Source organism: Nilaparvata lugens, chromosome 7, assembly GCF_014356525.2.
Source record: "Nilaparvata lugens isolate BPH chromosome 7, ASM1435652v1, whole genome shotgun sequence".
Taxonomy (NCBI): domain Eukaryota; kingdom Metazoa; phylum Arthropoda; class Insecta; order Hemiptera; family Delphacidae; genus Nilaparvata; species Nilaparvata lugens.
This window is the reverse complement of record NC_052510.1, coordinates 15498105-15517928: the sequence shown is the minus strand read 5'-3', so window position 1 is coordinate 15517928 and position 19824 is coordinate 15498105. Positions and strand designations below refer to the sequence as shown.

Here is a 19824-nt window from a genome sequence, read left to right as displayed (position 1 = left end):
TCTTGAAAGTGTTGTATATATTTTTTTGAGAATCAATAAATTTGAATTTGAATAATTTCAGTAGCCCTCCTAAAAGGAAAAGTGAGTAAGGATGAAGTTATCTGTTGTGTCTGACAATAGAAGAGAGAGAGAGATTGATAGTGAAGCTGATCGGGCGCCGATCCAAGACTCTGACCTATACAGGGGGATGGTCGTCCGGGAGACTCCCCCAACCTGGAAAATTGTTGAAGTTTTTTTATCGAAAACAGCATTTGAGAGCTTTATTTTTTAAATATTGATAAGATTTTTGGATTTGTTTATTTAAATGACAAGGTCTCGATACTTTGTTATTTCTGCACCCTCAACTTTTTTCAATCACCACTTGGATAAGTATGGAAGCTGGGTCGTTTCTGGATCCGCGCATAAACCTGATGCTAAATAGGTGCTTACTTGGAATTGTTAATCTCTCATTGAAAGAGGATAGAGACTAATTATTATGAAAGACTACTAAAAGGCTATCTATGAAAGGCTACTTTTCCCAGTTTTTGAGCTTTGAGTCTATATACCGGTAATAGCCTATTATCAGGCTAAATGTCTGCATAGGTCTGCTGCATTTCCAGTTCAGCATCCATTATTTTCATAAAACCTATATAATACTTGTTCTAATTAAGTCTGTTTTGTATTTATATCTCATAAATTTTAATGTTCTGAAAGAACCAGAAATTACTCTCAGTTTGAAAATTCCGGTCAAAGTGAAGCTTTTCGCTGGAGATAAGAGATGGCGTTGCAGTGCTCATATATCGACTTCGACTGCATTTGAATCAGGACGAAATAGCGTTTCTGCGCAGCTGGCAACCATGTTTTTCTTCAATGGCTTCACAACGTAAATCATCCAGCGCCACAACTTTAATTTTGAAACAGAGCAATTTTGTGGCATTGTAGCCAATTTAATAGGAAGCAGTTATACCTAAAACTGTGTTTCAGTAATTTTTTCAATATTTGAAAGACTGGAAAGCGAGGAATTTCCAATTTTCTTGGACTTGTAGCTTCTCATGGAGGCGGAGCCAAGCTGAGTGATTGACAGTCGAGTTCGGTGGGCCGTCTGAAGAATTCAAAGTTTAAATTGAATTTTAGTAGATGTCTGAAAGGTTTTAATAATAGGATATATATTTTTGATTATAAAAACAAGATTTTGAAGGAGTTTGTCAAGCTTTTCAAGCATGTTGTTGTGTTTTTATCGGGAAAATAGCGATTGGAGCCGGCAGAATTAGTAGCAAGAAGGTGGCGCCTCCTATGATTACTAGCGCTTGAACAAGGAACTGACGCGCAAGCTCGAGCTGCGATTGGTCGGATTTTGAAGTGTTGCTCGGCTAAATGGCACTTGGGCCCAAGGTTTTATGGCGTAAGGACTTTGAGTGGCATTACGGAGGAGCATCCCACCACCCCGAGCCTTGCCCCTGTCTGACGAGCTCTCAGTTTATTTATTAGTGCACTAAACTTTGCGATAGAGCACATGCTGCTATCGTCCGATCCGCGTGTCGCGTAATGAGCTAAACGTCGACAGGAGTGCGGTGACAGTTTTTGAAAGAGTGTCGTCGATCGGCTACGTTAACCGCCAATGTATTGTTTGTGCAAGTTAGGTTACTCCAGTCGCGATCCTTTGTGTCGGAACCAGCTAGCCCTGCCAGTCGGATTGTAGGTTAGGTTACCTTTTAGTCGGATTACAAGGTTTTGTTGATGTTTGTGTTTTAGTGCGGGTTTAAAATAGTATGGACGAGCAGAATCGCATGATGCATCCAAGTGGTCAAGTAGGAATGATGCCTCAACCTCCTTACGGAATGCAACCTGTGGATCCGAATCACGGGGCCCCGGCTACCCCGGACCAAGAGACCAGGAAGCAGGATATTGGCGAGATATTGCAACAAATTATGAACATCACCGACCAATCTTTGGACGAAGCTCAAGCCAGGTGAGATGTGCTTTCTTTGTTTGAACGCCACATGTGTTGTGTTTACATTCTAGAACATCTTTTTTTTCTACAAAAATTTTATTTTAATCAGATAACCCAATTCAAAGGCCCCAAAACATTACGCAATTACGGCTATATGTGATCCAAGTAGCTTTGTACAACCAGAAACTCTCATCTATGTTTGTAACCTAACCTCTTCGGTTCATCAAAACTTCAAACTGCAACCAATAATACCGTGAAATTAATGTTTCTTTTTTGTTAATCAGTAATTTTTGGATGCTTCAAATTAAAAACAATATCTTTTAGTTGATTGATTGAGATGAAAGTTGATCCGTATAGGTTAGGCTACCATGATTGTGTGTTGCGGCGGGCCAATCGCGCTCACTAGGGTTTCACCATCATTTCCTTGATTTCTATTCGATTTACAAAGAAAATAGTAAAGCGATATTTTTCTCTGAGGAATCTTAAACATTCAGGTGTTTGAATCAATGATTTAGTACCGTAGTATTCTTGGGCTAATAAAATTATCTTATCAGATAAAAAAACCCACAAGTTATCAAAATACAGGCTTTCAGCGTGGTTATAGATGCTGTACCGTATTAGATTTTCTAATCAAAAACTAAATAAGTTGCTTCAATTTTTTTTTAATTAAATTGAAAAAATTACACTAATATCTAATATGCCGGCAAGTTAACTTATAAGAAAAATAAACGCTGCCATAGCTTTCTATGGCATAGCCTTTATAAATTTCGTTTAAAAAAAGAAAATTATTTCCTGTAATTTTCAAATATTTTTTCCATATATTTAAATTCTACTTTGATTCTACTAGATTGTAATTCAGCATTTAATTTTAAGAACGGAAGTGAAAGCCTTGATTTGTAATCATTTAGCTAATTTTACATAGTTTTTTCTTGACAATTTTACAAAAAATTCATTTCGCAGTAACCTACAGTTTTGTATCCGTCGTATTGTTTTCATAGAAATTTATTTTCCAATATCAATATTAATGTTGACCATACATTTGTTTTCTAGATGACAGAATGGTGTAGTTTTTTTGTTAAATGAAACCGGAACAAGTTTTTTAGTAATGTCCAAAACATTTTATCTTATCTAGTTTTTATAGTAAAACAATTCATTACTTCATGTCAGATCTTTTATCAATTTGTATGTAGTAGATAAGGCTTTGATTCTTCTAGGGTTTTAAATTTGATGTTTCTCATCAATCAATCATTAATAGATTTGATGACCTCTTCCACTAAATCTTATAAACTGTACCTCATTTGTAAATCAATTTTTATTTTTATAAATTTCATTCCCACTTGAGCCGAATTACTACCAAGGCTATCTCCAACACGTTTTGATCAGTATTTTTTAAACATAAAGTTTAACTTCCTCATTTATAAATTCTCATTTCATTTGTTACAAATATTATTATTTTGATTAGTTTGCCTGTGTAATTATGATTATTATATTGTTATTTTTTGAGAGGCATTGAAAAAATATCAAATCTATTGATGAACAATCTCAGTCATGAATAGCCTACTTATGTGACAAGTGCTTCTTTTAATTTACGATGACTAAATATGGAATATGCAATGCATTCTGAAGAGTAAAATACTTTATTATATAATTATTTGCTCAAGTATTTTGTTACATTAAATTGAAGGAGATTATAAATTTCTGTTTCAGAAATAATCTAATTATTCACTTGGAAAATTCAAATATTCCAGTAAGCTACATTGCTTTCAAAAATGGGTACTCTTGAAATGTATTTGAATAATATACAAAGAAGATACTGTAGACCTAGTTGTAAAAAGACACTGTACAATTTTTATGTTTATGATATTCATTCATCTATTTCTAATTTTGATAGGCTATTTGTTTCTGAAACACAGAGTATGAGTATGCTTGAAGTTATAATATCAGGTACCGATGCAATAATAGGCTCAAGTATTTGTATCATTTCATGAATCATAGATTTCACAATTTGGTTAATATATTTCTAAATGCTAAGGCGTCAACTGCGCCATCATTTATAGCCTACCGTATCGCCTAAATTTAATATAAAATTAATGATTAGGATGATTGTTCAATTTAATTTTTCATGAATAGGTAAACAATTGAAACTAATAACTATTAAGTTTTGGAATTTGCATTGGCTTTTTTCAGTTTTCCCAGAAGTAGCAATAATTAAATATTAATACCAGGATCATCTCATCTAGTTTGACCATAGAGAAAAGATAATCTAGTATATACTTATGCTTATCTCTCCTCTATTGTTTGTCCCTGGAGCCCAAATTCATAATAAATATCCAGTAAAGTCATAATAAATAGTAAAGTCATTGATAAGACTATATCGAACGTACAGCATATTCTGACAATTTCTATATTCATTCAATCCCTAATGTAGCTTTTGTACCATCAAGTCTCTTAAACAATTAAATTATTACAAATTTTTGAGGCTATTACAAGGGATTAAATAAATAATACTTGCATCTTTACTTGAATGTTACTCATAAAGTATTTTTTTCTCTATGCTATTACAGACCTACACAATCGACAATTGCTTTACTTATTCTATCGTATTAAGGAATATTACAATATCTTTAAAAATTGGTGAAATTCTTAACTGTAATTCATATCCTTATCAGCATAGATTTTGAAAAATAACTATTTTTATAGACTGCGAAATCGAAATACAGTGTAATATTACTACAATAACGTATTTCAATCCACACTCAATATTGTAACCCTCCAAGGGGTGTACAATATCAAAATCTTGATGAGACTAGTCGTGTGGGTATCTAGTATTGTGGGTGCGGAGGGTGTCTTAGGAAAACGCATAATAAAAATATTGAATTGTTGAATAACATTAGATTCCGATATTGTATTCTGTTTACAAGAAAACAAAATTAAATCACACTTCTTAAAAATGGCAATATTCTAAATAAAATTACATTTTTTTTAATTTACATTTTCAATTTTGATTTTATTGTTTGACTTCGGAGACTGGTCAAATTCAAGCTTGAATACCATCAAGAAGGTACTTCTTCATTTCATTTCAAATCGTCACCTACATCACTATAGTGAGTTCCACATTATAATGGCATTATTTGATTAACATTGGATTCCTATCCTCGTCTATCATTCGAAAAAGCAGATACTACTATCCTTTTCTAGCTCCGCAACGTTGCCAGATCGGTTTTAAAAACTATGTTTTCCAATATAAAGCCGTGTCCATATTGAACAAATGTTCGACATACATTTTCGGCAAACATTGTTGAGGAGCTCAGGGACAAACATTGTAAAAAGTTTGGACAATCATTGTTTGTCAAACAAGAAATTAATGTTTTTTCAAACATTTTCAGTGTTGACAGCTGAAAAACATAAAGGTTGTTCTCGCCACTTAGAATCATTTTGTTTGGTGAAGCGTCCACACTGGCCATGTACATTGTTTATCAGACATATTATAATTTGCCCAAACATGTTTGTCGAACATTTGTTCAGTTTGGATACGGCTTAACAGATCGGTTTTTAGAAATATAATTAATTACCAAAATATTTGAACTCAATAATAATATTGAAATAAAAATATTATTAAATCATTGAAAATATATTCTCTTGACGAATAAAATATAATTGAAACAAGAATAAAATAATAGGTAGTTAATATTATAGGCTATCAGATATACCGATATCAGCTATCCTCTATAGATGGCAGTGGCAAGGTAGAGAATCAGCAACGATGTTCTCCTATTTTCCACCACTGCCATTATAACGTGTACCTCACTATAGGACGATATACCTCCCTTCAGTCAGATGCACCTCCGACTGATTCGGGGCCCCCTATAAGCTATAATAAGCCTTCAAAACAAAGTGGACCAAGATATTCTCGGCCAGAATTATTATGCTAAAACAACAGAAAGCAAGACCGTACCTCAACAAGTCGTGCTGCAATTCTTGAAAGAGAATTTTTGGAAGAACACAAGTTTCAATTACGACCTTCAGACACGCAACACGTTTGTGATTGTAGGATTGAGAGGGTTGCAGGGGGTAACGCAAAGAATTCAGTTTCGTGTTGCTGGCTGTTTGCTTCAAAGGCTTACCAACATAAAACATTTATTAAATCCGTTCCTTACACAAGTCGGCTCGTGAAGGCAAGAGATAGGCCAAGTCGGGACCGTGACGATTATATTATTACACCAGGATGAATAGCCGGTCTGGTCCCGCAAACTAGGAAACGCTTTTGAGATTATAGGCAGGCAGGCTGTGCCATGCGGTTAGCTCGCAACTCGTAATTTAAGGCTTGGAAAGAAACCTGCAACCAAATTAACGTGCATGCCTTGTTAGCCGTGCAGAGGTGAAACCCTGGGGATTGTAAATGGTGTAGTGACGGAAATTGGATATACACGTTGACTTTTCGAGTTGTAGTCGAATTTGTTCAAATCAATTGGTCTTTTTCAATAGAAAATATTTTTGTATGGCTATCTGAGCGATAATCTTACTTAAATAATTCATTCATAGATTTTTACATAGAATTGAAAATGTTGGATAAAATAGGACTTGAATGATTCTGTAACTCTTTACCCCCTATGAGCTATGAAATGATTGGTTATCAAGTAAAGTCCTTCACTGGACCATACTGTACCAAGATACCGCATACATCATAAATGGATCTTTTGATAGGTAACTCTGAAACTTCTGTAATTTATAGTAAATCCTTGAAGCTGTCAGGTAAAAATTAACTCAATTTTTTAACTAGAAACGGCCCGTTATTTTTATTAACCGCAATCTGAACCAAACACGTCAGTATTTTATAAAAAATTTAATATACTGTACTATACTTTATTCTACATTTAAAGGAATTCTTTTTTACAGGCACAAATCATACAAGATTGAGAGAAATGTACCGTTATGATCAGTTCGATATCATGACGATCAATTTCCAAAATAATTAAGGAAAATTAAAAAATAAACATTTTCATAAAGACCCATTTTGTCATGGTTCCGTGTAATCATTTACTTCGATTATGAGGATCTTATACAAAGTACAGTTGAAGGATTTTGTTATTCTTCAAATTGCATTTGCATTAAGTTTTTCTTCATTAATTAATCACTAATATAGAGCGCTTTGTATTACTTTTACATACATTATTTTTATCAACCGCAATCTGAACCAAACACGTCAGTATTTTATAAAAATTTCAATATACTATACTTTATTCTACATTTAAAGGAATTCTTTTTTACAGGCACAAATCATACAAGATGAGAGAAATGATCAGTTCGATATCATGACGATCAATTTCCAAAATTAAGGAAAATTAAAAAAATAAACATTTTTATATAGACCCATTTTGTCATGGTTCCGTGTAATCATTTACTTCGATTATGATGATCTTATACACAGTACAGTTGAAGGATTTTTTTATTCTTCAAATTGCATTTTTATTAAGTTTTTCTTCATTAATTTATTACTAATGAAGAGCGTTTTACATTATTTTGTTCCTCCCAACAAGAAGTCTGGTGCCTGCTCTACCCAATACATCAAATCCTTAAATGTTATTGGAAAAAATGAAATTTTATTAATAAATAAAGCCTGTTTATTCTCAAATTCAAATTTCTATTACTGTGTATCGTTTTAAGAACGCTCATCATCTTAACATCTTTCATAAAAAGATTACATGAATAATATTTTACCTTCTATTGTTACATTAATGTATTTGTTTCTCATAGAAATGTTCTTTTTCATTGCAATGTGTGTGTGTGTGTGTGTGTGTGTGTGTGTGTGACTGTGCACACTCATTGATATTATGATTGCTGTGTGCCCATTGGAGGGAAGTCTCTCGGTTATTTGCTTGTCTTGTATTATTTGAAATTGAATGGATTTTTGGCATTGTCTCTGTTTGAATGAAATACAGTTGAACAGAAGTGTGTGCTTATTGTTTGATGAGATCGTAGAGCAGGCTTCTCAAATACTCATTTGAAAATAGCTTCTCTTTGAGTTTGAGTAATGAACTCAGTTGAAAGTTATGTTATTTCAACATAATGTGAAGGACATTTTATAAATCTAACTTAACATTTTAGATTTTATAATTAGTTTTTTAAATGTCTCAATACATCCATCCATGAATGATTTTCTAAAGAAATTTTATGCTTTTAAAAAGTATATTCTCTGTTTGAGTAATAGGATACCTAAGTAAAACCATAGAGAAACAATAGCCGGCGACAGATCTTCTTCCATTCATACTTAGTAGTAGATATCCCATGGTATAGGGCGTTTATGTCGCAACTTTTACTGTTATCTCAAGCCGATTACTGTTGATTATTGTCGAATTTTACTGTTTTGTTGGGATGAGAGTGTATGAACGGCACAATATGAGAAACTACCAGTGTCACACAGCTTCACGTGAAGGAATTACATGAACTATCGGCTTGGGATAACAGTAAGAATTGCGACATGAACGCCCTATACCATGGGATATCTACTACTAAGTATGGATGGAAAAAGATCTGTCGCCGGCTATTGTTACGCTATTGTTTTTCTATGATTTTACTTAGGTATCCTATTACTTAAACAGAGAATATACTTTTTAAAAGCATAAAATTTCTTTAAAAAATCATTCAGGAATGGATGTAGGCCTATTGAGACATTTTAAAAACTAATTATAAAATTTAAAATGTTTAGTTAGATTTATAAAATTCCCTTCACATTATGTTGAAATGACATAACTTTCAACAATATAATATATAGCATAATATGCTATTGTTTCTCTATGGTAAAACTATTTAAATGTTCCATTTTTATATATTGTGGCAGAGTTTTCTTCTGAAATCAATTTTTTATCATTTAAGAGCTCAGTAGCTATCAGTTCCTGTCATCGCTGATGAATGAACCTTCCTAGTTGTCAGGGAATCCAGAAATTGAATCGTAACATTTTTAAGAAATATATAACTTTGTAAATGTGATTGAAGGGTGTTGAATTGAATTTTTTGAGGAATTATTGTAGTTTATTAGAACTTTCAAGGGGGTTTTTCAAATATCAATTTTTATTTAACTTATAAAGATATTTTAGTGTTCATCGTAATAGGTATCTTTGGTGGAAAAGGTTCACATTGACTTCAAATTATTATTTTTTCAATATTGTTAGGTTTTCTGGTATGCTCCTGTTCTAATTAGAATGAAAAATTGTAATATTATCTTGCTAACAAGCATTTTTTCCCAATTGGCACCTCCAAGGACGAAGGAAGTAAGTGGTTGTGATGGACCGATTGCAATGAAGAAGGTGATAAGTGAAGATGGGTCTGCAGGTCCAATTTGACTGCTAATAAATATTTGCGTGGTCACGCTGAAATGCTATACTGAGATCCACTTCATACCGTCAGTTTTCCTTATTAATAACAGCAATGCTTTCTATTGAAACAGTGCTGGCAGTTAGCAAGAAACACACGGCCATTATCATGATTGAAATTGATTCTGCGCTCTGTGTTTAGGCTAATGATTTGTTTCCTGTTGCCCGGTTTAATTGAAGTCTGTCCAATTATTTGTGCTCGTTGCAATCGGAGAGCAACGATCAGCCAGATAGCATAGAGTGATAGGGTGAAGTGTTCTTAAACTTGGAAATTTCGCAACAGGAATAATATAATGTAGATTCCAGATTTTTGAAAAACCATTAACAATGAAATTTTGCGTAATTGGGTTTAATATTTTTTAATTACGACTCGATTCTGGTCTGAGAAAATATAAATTATCAAAGTTGCAGAAACTATGTTAGAAGACAATGTTCAAGTATAATGAATATGCATGTAGAATTGTGAGATAATGTTATTTAATTTTATTGGTCAATAGTCTATTGAAGTAATGTATAACAAATTTATATTGAATTCATCAACACAAGGCAACTGCCATATACTCTATAAAATAAAATCTTTAAAGATGAAGAAAAGATAAAACTCAATATTTTGTCTTTGGGAAACTTATAAACGTTCAAGCGCTTTATTATAGTGCCAGTTGCACAACAGCCGGTTAAATTTTAACCTTGATTAATTTCACGAGAACCAATTAGAGAAGGCGTTTTTGAAAAGACGGCTTCTCTGAATGGTTCTCGTGGAATTAATCACGGTTAAAATTTAACCGCTGTTGTGCAACTGGCACTATAATAAAGCGCTTGAACGTTTATAAGTTTCCCAAAGACAAAATATTGAGTTATATCTTTTCTTCATCTTTAAAGATTTTATTTTTCATGTACTGTATGTTGATTGTAACTTGACATGTCTTGATATCACCATACTTATGTTAATATAGTGGTCAATCAATCAATCAATATCATGTCAATTTCCCCCCCCCCTCCGATTCAATTTTCGACTTTATATTCATTTATTTATTGAAAAATATTACATGAACATAATTGATGATACGTTTGTTTCAGTATAAGTTTAAAAAGTCTTGTAATATTTTTTTGATTTCTTGAGTTGGTGATGCATGTGAATATTGTTTATCCTCAATTTTTCAGAACGGTAACAATTGATAATATCGACTAATTATCACCTCTCATATTTCAGGAAACACACGCTCAACTGTCATCGAATGAAACCATCACTGTTCAGCGTTCTGTGCGAAATCAAGGAGAAAACAGGTGAGCAGAGCAATCCAGCCAAAACATTTAACAATTTTAATAAAATATTTGAATTAAAGTTTTGGAAATCAATGTTAAATACTCGTAGTCACGGTTTGTTATAAATTAATCTAAGATGATGTTCATCTCTCACCACCATACGTAGTAGTTTATTACTTAGGGCCTGGACACACTGAGCTATCTTCGATCACAGTGGACTTAGGATCAATATTTCAGATATCTAAATCTGTATCCTCCTATGATCGCTCTGATTGCATATCGCAGATCGCTCTTTATGTGTCTAGGGCCGACCCTTACCGGTAGATTCCTATTATTTAGAAGGAAGTAATGTACCTACAAAGTGAAGAAAACCTCTCGAAACATGAATGATTTGCTTCGGCCCTCACAAATTGAGCTAGAAAAATAATGTCAATCTAGATCTAGATTTTGTAAAGTGATAAATCATCCTATTCAGGATGAATGGACTACATTGATTGAAAACACCGCATACCTTACTCTTTTGATAGTAAACAAAGCATGCAAAATGTGTGGAAACAGAGAAAAATGAATTATTGTTGGCGTGGTAGACAAACGCGCCAAAAATGTGGACGCGTAATTTACGTGGGAGGAAATGGGCGATCGGAAAACGACCGACAACAAATATTCGCGGAAAAGTGTGATGATGATAGAAGTATTGCAAAAGAGAGAGGAAGGGAAAAAGAGTGACTAGATTGCTTATCTCGGGTATGCCATTTTCGCGGCCTGCCGCCTATTGATAGGTTTCATACCGCAACAAAGCTATAGCCAAAACACGATGTGCGAGATACATGATGATATTTTGAGGGGAGGGGGTGTATTCTGATTGATACTCTCCCGCCGGATGCAATCTTTCGCGACCGATATGGCTGGCTGTCGTGTTGTACGACACACGTCACGTCACATCACGTGTGTTGAGGCAACTGATTGATAACACACTGACGCGCGCTCTTCAGGTGATCTGTGTTCAGCTACTTTTGTGTAGCTATAAAGAGGACCGTGTGTTGTGTTCTATATATTTTAGTGGCATATTTATTGTGAGCAGAATTGAAGTTTTATGTAGAGATTCTGTTGGTGTGATTTGTGAGCTCAATATTTTTGTAATGTAAAATGTAAACCAATGAATTGAGGATTTATTTTGTACAAGATTCTTGGTTTATTGTTCATTTTTAATTCATTGATTCACATTTTACAGTACAAAATTATTGCGCTAACGAACAAGATTTTTGATTGTAAAGAAATCATTTGAAGTTCGGTACATTACTTTTTGTTGAGACTCACACGCTTGTGAAGTTTTCTTATACTCTTGTTCTTGTTATTTGGGATATTTTTCATTATTAAAATCGTGCTCACCTTTTCTGTGTTATTCGACCTATTGTAGATTTTTTCACATTTTTCCCTAGTTGGGAAAATTTGCATCAAGTTAATGAGATTTAGCTCAGGTTTTAATCGAGTTTTCATCCATCTCCGACTTTTCAACTGAACGAATTTCACCGGATAAAACGTTGCAGCGATTCATTTTTTAGAGTAAACGAATAAACGTAGTATTTCAAGATGTTAGTAACAAATGCTCAACGACAGTACTATTGACATTAGTCGGCTGGTTTTCGAGAAAAATCTCTTTCAATTGGTAAGGTTTGGAAATTAGTGGGTGGTTTTTCATGATATAGGGAATTCAGTTATAAGCTGATAGCTTTCCGTGTCTTCACTTCCACTTCAATTAATTTAAGATTTCTCTGTAATGTGAAGAAGCTTTGTTCAACATGAGTCATTTGTCATGAGGTTTTCGTCGTCAACAAGAGCTTTTATTTATTGTAGCTTCAATGAATGAAAATTTTGTGAAATTTTGAAATTCCTCACTGCTCGGTATTCAGTACCAATTTGTTCCAACCAATTTAGAGGTTAGTTTGAAACAAAGTGCTTTACCCAAAGGCATCTGTCAACAATTGTACACACGCCCTCAAGCTGTGTCGCAGTACAGAGTCGGTTCACCTGTAAATTTTGTTCTGCACACACATTTCAGCGACAGGCTTTGAAGGTGTCATTGCTAGATGCTAGACCATGAAGCAGTCAGCAGTCAGCGGTTCGTCGACCAGTTAGTTATTAATGTTGTTGAGCAGTCGTTGTTGCTGCAGCAGCCACTATTATTAATGGTTAGAACCGAGTTGTGGGGAGGTTAAAAGTGTCACACTTGCTGGGGTTAGAACTCTAGTGGTCCAGACATGTAGGCCTATTTCACATATGACACTAACATCTATATGTATAGGAAGGCACCGTTATGTTAGTGGTCATAGACACGTAATTGACTAAAGTGTCGTTGAGAGATGTAACCAAGTACTAGTGACACTTTGGCTACTCTATGTATTTCTCATCTATTCTCGTTGCTGAAGTCTATGCTGATATTTTAGTGATATTATGATGGTGAAATGTTGGAGTACCCAGTGGACATTGTAACTAGTGTTGTTGTCTGTTGTGATAGTGAAATATTAGAGTAGCCGGTGGTTGTGAGCTTGTTTTGAACAACTGTGTTGTCGGCAGCTGTGTGTTAGTTATTGCATGTTGTGCAGTGCTAACTAGTAACTTGTGCTTGAGTTGTATTTATGATGGAGGATAGTTGTTGAGTTGCACTCTTACTAAACTTGGTGTAATGTTTTATGTTGTGGTTTGAACCGTTGTATATTTTATGATTTACTAGAAAGGTTGTTTTTGTTGTGAGAGTTGGAGGGAGGTTGTAAACTTTTTACTCAATATCCTTGAACTTTTAATAAACTTGTACTTCATTAACATGCATTTTTAAACTTTCTTGAGGGAGAACTTGATAGAGTAGTGGAATGAGTTCAGTTGGAAAACATTAATATCAACGTTCTATTTGATAGTTTAACTGAGAATTTCAGAATTCACTTCAATTTTCTAATTTGTGAAGTTCAAGATTGAGATTGTTATTGTATTGGTCTATTGGACAATTTTGTTAGCTATAAATTTGAGTATACCGTACTGTATTTTCAACTATGCTCTTGTTAGAATCCTCATGTTTATTAAAATTCTAATTAAATTCAACGAAACTGTGGTTTATTCATAAGGATTGTATTGGATCTTGGTTGATCATTCTATGACCAATTTGTGTTGAAGATGGTTCAATCATGAGAAAAAACTTGGCCCCATTACATCACTGAAATTTCAAGCTCTTTTTTCAAATTATAAATCATATAACATACAATTTATGTTACAAACAAAATAATTAAATTATGAGGTGTACCAACTCCAGGCAAATTGTTTAAATGAATGAGTCCCCTCACTAATCATCAATGATAAAATTATTGATAGGAGTCATTTCCAATTTATTGTTTTGTTCCTTCAGTCTTCTATTGCCTATTTCTCATTAATATTTTTATGTTCACAATAAGCTTTATTACACTCTTACTCCGGAATTAACGACTTTGGATGATGGATTGACTTTAGAAACAATATCGACATCATTCAGCTAAAAGTTTAATGGAATAATAAATATTTATAATCATGAATGAGTTCTTACTAATCAACTACAACTAAAGACCTACTCTTTTCTCTACTGATTAGCTTTTTGAATCCTAATTCATGTCGATTTCTTCGCCGTCAATCAATTGTGCCTTGTGCATAGTATGAAGGGCGGTGCTTGATTTTCATTAAAATGAAAGTATGCACATGTTTGTGCGCGTGTGAGTGCTTCATCCCTGTAGTGGTGACAATGGCTCAATTAGTAGCTGCACAGCAAAAATAGGATCAATATTGGAGAGACGGTCAGAAAAGTGAGTGGCGAATATGGATGGGGAAAATGTAAGAAGGGAGTAGTTTGGGGTTGTTTGTGTGTACTGATGATTAGGGAACCGTAGAGGGGGGGAGCAAAGTGAACCAACTCTCTTTGCTACAAGGGTCTGGGGTCTCGGATGGGGGACCCCTTTTTAGATTTTTCAGGGGCCTTTTTCGTGTGCTGGTGTCCTTCTACGTTGCCGTTGCTACATTTTGTTTACGGCGTACCGCATGATCATGAGACGCGCTGGATGGGAGCTTGCGTGCGTGCGTGAGTTTGTGGCTAGCTGTGTGTTAGTGTGTGGAGCTCTAGCACATAAACACTTGCTCTTTATGGGAACAGCGCGTTCGGAGAGAGAGAAAATATTCGGGTCTTCTTCTACAAAAAAAAAGTTTTTTCTTTTTGGGATCTTTTTGTAGATGAGTGAGTTGGGAAAAGAGAGAGAATAGTGTACCAGAAGGGAGTAAGAGTGAGAGAGATGAGGAGAAATTTGAAAAAGGAGAGGATTCTATCTGTGTATGTGTGTGTTCTGTTGAAAGTTGTGAGTCTCCGTCTGTGTGGAAGACAGCATCGGGATGCTGGGACTCGGTTCTGTTGTGGAGGATTTTCAGGTCTCTGCCACTAAAATATCATATTTATTTGCTGTTTCTTGTACCTTAGTTTCCCCTTTTTTCTCTCAACTCTCGAGATATTGTTTTGTATCGTTTGTGCCTCTCCACATTAGAGACGAACGGCAGCTACTTTTGTTGGCTGGTACTGTTTTTAATCCGGGTGGATCTAATTTTAGAGATTAAACTACATAGTAGATTTTATCAAAGTACGATTAATTTATTCAATTTAGGTATCACACCTGTGATGGGTAGGTCGCTTACATACTGTGCATATGGCTGGGTTGGGTTCACAATTGAAGGTTTCACAGATCGAAAATAAATTCATGAAAGCGGAAAGGAAATAATACTTCTTCATTCAGATGCATTCTTGAGTCCCAAAAGATGTTTTCTTTATAATAAGTTGTCGATTAAATTTTAGTTCTCTACTCCTGAAATCAAATGAATGAATCTTCATTGTTGCAAGTTGATGAATACACAGACAATATGTAAAGGATTTTAGGAACATAATTATACGCAGGTTCAAGCACTGATAATAGATATAATAATACTTCTTTATATTTCTACCAATTTTCAAGTAAGTTCATGTTATAAGTTGCCCATGTATCATTTTTAAAACTACTCCTACAAGATTATATAGTAGTTTATCGTTTATTAATGATTTTCAGAATATCTTTAGGAGTAGAGTGAAGAGGTCTGAGGTCATTTAGAGATTTTTTACAGTAACGTTGGGGGATGGAAATGTTTGGAACGTGTTTTGACAGTAGGCAATATGACATCTAGTATTAGAAAATTAGTGGCAAAACCTGAAGTGCTTCAAAGTCTTATACGAATTGAATAAGTCATTCCCCAACCCTAAATTCGGGAATTAGAATATCACAGTATTCGGGCTTGCATTGAAACGTACACGAATCTCCTGTGCCACAACACAATAAATAACATGTAAGAAAGGCACGGTATTGTTTTCATAATTAGCCAGGATAAAATAGTGGACAGCCAAGAAAATGAGATTACGTTGTGATTCAGAGAGTGAAATGCGACTGAATTTTGTAAGCAACAGAAAACTTAACAAGAATGACAAATGAGGGGTGCGCGTGGACACTGCGATAAGGAGCCGAAAACGAATAATAATTACATGCCCGAAAGAGAACGCAAGAAAAAAGGTGAGGAGGAAAGAGGGTGTGATGGAGAGAGAAACGGGGGAGGAAGTATAATGAAAGGGGGAAGAGAAGAAAAAAGAGAAGGTAGGAGAAGAATTGGGTGAAAGGGAAGAGAGAAAGAAATGAATTAACGAAGGAAAGCAACTAATTTGATCAAAAATTCTTGGTAGTGGGATTGTTCTTGGTGTAGTAAAGTAGTTTTTAGTCTAGAGGAAAGATGTACAACATTATTTGAGAAGTCTACAGAATTGTAGCTCAAGCCCAGGGTTTCCACCTACAATTGCGAAGTTCTTAGGCCCCCTCAAGTCTTGTGTTGGGGGCCAGCTCAGTTACTTATAAGGTAATACAAGTTCGTTATCAGTATTGTTGGTTATATCACGAACATACCTTAAGGCGGGCGCTGATCCCAAACCGGACCTTAAGGTACGTTGGAGGGTTGAGCTGTGAGGTGACTTATAACCTAGGTCGTCGGACCTTGGCCATAGAGTGGAAGGTGTATGGTGGTCTTAAGTAGAGTCAGCTAGTGACAGTACGGAGCTAGAGCGGTAGTTGTAAACTTCACGAGTTACCGACATGAAACGTCACAACCGTATCACGCACACGTTCACGTCTGCGATCAAGAAGGCAGTGCCAACAACCCTCGAAAACCACCTCACCCCTCCACCCTACCGAATTATTAAACAAGCGACCCCTGTTTGTTTGTGTGTGAGTGTGTGTGTATAAATTAATTTAGGGTAGACTGGCAAGAAAATTTTCGAGAGGGGTGAAGGATGAATCGAATTTTGAAAGTGAAATGAAAACTGTGGCGTGAGCTGACTGGGGCTCTCCACATTTCATATTATTGTAGAACATATCGCACATCAAAGGCATGATGGATTGTGTGGTGTGGTGTGGCCTCAGGGTAAAAACTGGCAACTCAATTGGAGTTGGTGAGCCACTGTGGAAATGAATGTATGACTAATGCTGGAGTGGTTGTTTTGAAAGCAGGTAGCAGATTGTGACGTGAATGAAACTATAATTTTGTATCTTTCTATTCTTGTGGGGAAGTTTACTAGTTATGTCCCATTGTATACTTGTAGAATACTGTAATATAGATCAAGTTTCACGTTCTTGCTTTACGTACAGTAACATCATTTTAGCTTTTGACAAATTTATGATATTCTTACGCGTTAGGATTCTCATGCGGTTGTAAACGAGTATTATCTGTGGAATGATTTATGTATCGATTTTCATTGTCTTTCTTGGTTTATAGGGCCTGAATATACAGCTCTTGAAATTTTCTTCATGTTGAAACATTTTCAAACTCCACTTTTCAAGTGTTCAAGTAGTATGTTGGATTCCCATCTAAATTTTATTAATTCCAACCTTCAAATGAATGATCAATTTTCGGTGGGTTGGTTACTTATTGAGATTGTTGAATTAGTGTAGAAATAATGATGGATTGATAAGAAGGTGTTGTCATTAATATCAACCATTTTTCCAATTATTTACCTTTTTATGTCAATCTAACATTGATTTCACATCTTATAGTAAAACTCGATTGATGATTATAATTGATAGTTTGATATAGTAGTTCTTTTTTTATTAATATTCTATTTCACCGTTGCCACTAGTTTGACGATAGGTATAATTCATTTCACTAATTAATTTATTCTTACTGGACTTTATTTTCCTCCACACATTGATTTATTAAAATACTTTACCATTCACTTCACCAACCAATTCGTTATTTCTCCACTTTATTCCACTTCACTTCAATTTACTGTATTCAAATACAGCACTTCTTACTGGAATCACTTCAAACGTTGCAGCCAATTCGTTAGTAGCTGAATTTGAATATAATGTGAGTGCGGGTGTCGGATTAGCAGAGATGCCGGTCTATTGAGTCCAACCAACCGGTCGTTTCAACCACTATTATATACTTATACTATGGCAATATGGTATAGATATTGTAGATATGTATAGTAACGTGGCAGCAGTATGTTATAGATATATAGAGTGCCTGGATAAGGTAGGTACACGGTTTTTACCGTCGTAATTCCAGAACAGTCTGCCTGTCTGGTCTGGCAATCCAGAGAGTGGAGGTTCTTTAGCTTCTTGCTTGGACGACCTTCCCGCTCCGCTCTGCGCTGCGCTGAGCCTGAGGTCCCCCGCGGACGCGGGACTTAACATCTCATCTGCATTCTCTTGTGAACGCGCGCACTCGCACACACGCACACAGAACCGGTCTAACCGCGTCGTGAGACTACCACCAGCGTCACCACTACACACACACAAATCGCGCCGCTTACAGAGAATAAATGAAAAGAGCGAGATGATAAAAAACGAAGGTGAAAAAAGTGAAAAACAATATTTTTCTTATTTCTTTTTAAGCATCCAATCTTATCTTCTTTATTTCTTTCTTCTGTAGATGTATATTGGGCGGGCACGGTTGCGAGTAGACAAAACTACTACTGTTGACGTCAACGCCTCGGGAAAAATGTTGAAAAAATGATAATGAAGTTTTTCAGGTGTTGAATATTCTATGTATTGCAAATTTCAGGGACCGGAATATTGAGGTTGTACATTTTTTTGTTGTAAAGTTTGTTGGAATGAGATGTATGAATGGGGTTGCATATTTTGTACTAAAATTCAAATTTTCTATCTCTGTGTTTCATATTGAGATATTATTTTTCATATGATGAATGCTTGATGGCACCTTGAATTTGGATGTGATATGTTTGGAATTAGACCTGGATTTTCGTTGTAAAAAACCCAAGAACATAGTGTGATACACTATGAAAACTCTCTTTTTCTTCAATTTTTGTGTCATGTCAATTTATTTTGTCTTTTTGTCATATCAATTCATAGTCTTTTTGTATGCCTATATCCACGTCTTTAATAACTCCAACGTATTCAATTTTATTCCTTTAACCTGAAACTTTGTTTTCAATATTGCTATAATATTATTGTCTTGAAATGGTCAACATTCAATGGTAATATTAATTCAAATCTATTTTATTAATAATATGGTAGTCTTTCTATTCAATATGTATTCTACTCCTATTAGTATTACAATCTTCAATTCCATGCACAAAGAACGGATATTTTCATTTTATTTTTTAACCTTCTTCATTGTCCTGTAAAAACATGTATGCATACATAATCATGAACAACATTACATGCTTGTCTACTGAGCAAGTTGGGTTCTGGAAAATCCGATAAGGATCGATCTAAGCTAAGCTGAGCTAAAGTTGAACTTGAACCGCTTCAAGACAAAGCCGGTATTTTGTCTGCCACTTGGTGTTTGTCTTCACTCATTCTGGATTCATAGCATCATCTGCACCATCATCATCATCATCATCATCATCATCATCATTAGCCCGCTAAGTCCTGCATTCGGACTTGGGCCGCATTCAGATAATAAGAATATTATAAGATGCAGTCCAAGTCAGTGCTTAGAGCCCCGTGTATTTTATTAGCCCAACTTCTCTATCTGCTCTCTGTCCTTCTGATGATATTCGATATTAGTAAACCTTTTATTTTCTTTCTCTTCTACCTCCACATAGCCAAGCTCAGTTCCACTTCATTATTTCTCTTTGTTCCATCCTTCGCATGCTTGCTTTTAACAGCTTCGTTCTCGTTTTACTTTTCGCGGTTTCCTCATGACCTTTTCCATTTCATTCTCTTG

General features: G+C 35.0%; 1 protein-coding gene across 1 annotated transcript in view; it reads left to right on the top strand.

Moving 5' to 3' along the window:
* The first annotated feature begins 1482 nt into the window (after positions 1 to 1482).
* LOC111058456 (homeobox protein extradenticle) overlaps positions 1483 to 19824 on the top strand; it is a 241667-nt gene continuing 223325 nt past the window's right edge. Inside the window, exons 1-2 of the mRNA XM_039432150.1 lie at positions 1483 to 1948; positions 10511 to 10584. Coding sequence (XP_039288084.1) covers positions 1749 to 1948; positions 10511 to 10584 — 274 coding nt within the window. The 5' untranslated portion in view covers positions 1483 to 1748. The remainder of the gene's footprint in view (positions 1949 to 10510; positions 10585 to 19824) is intronic.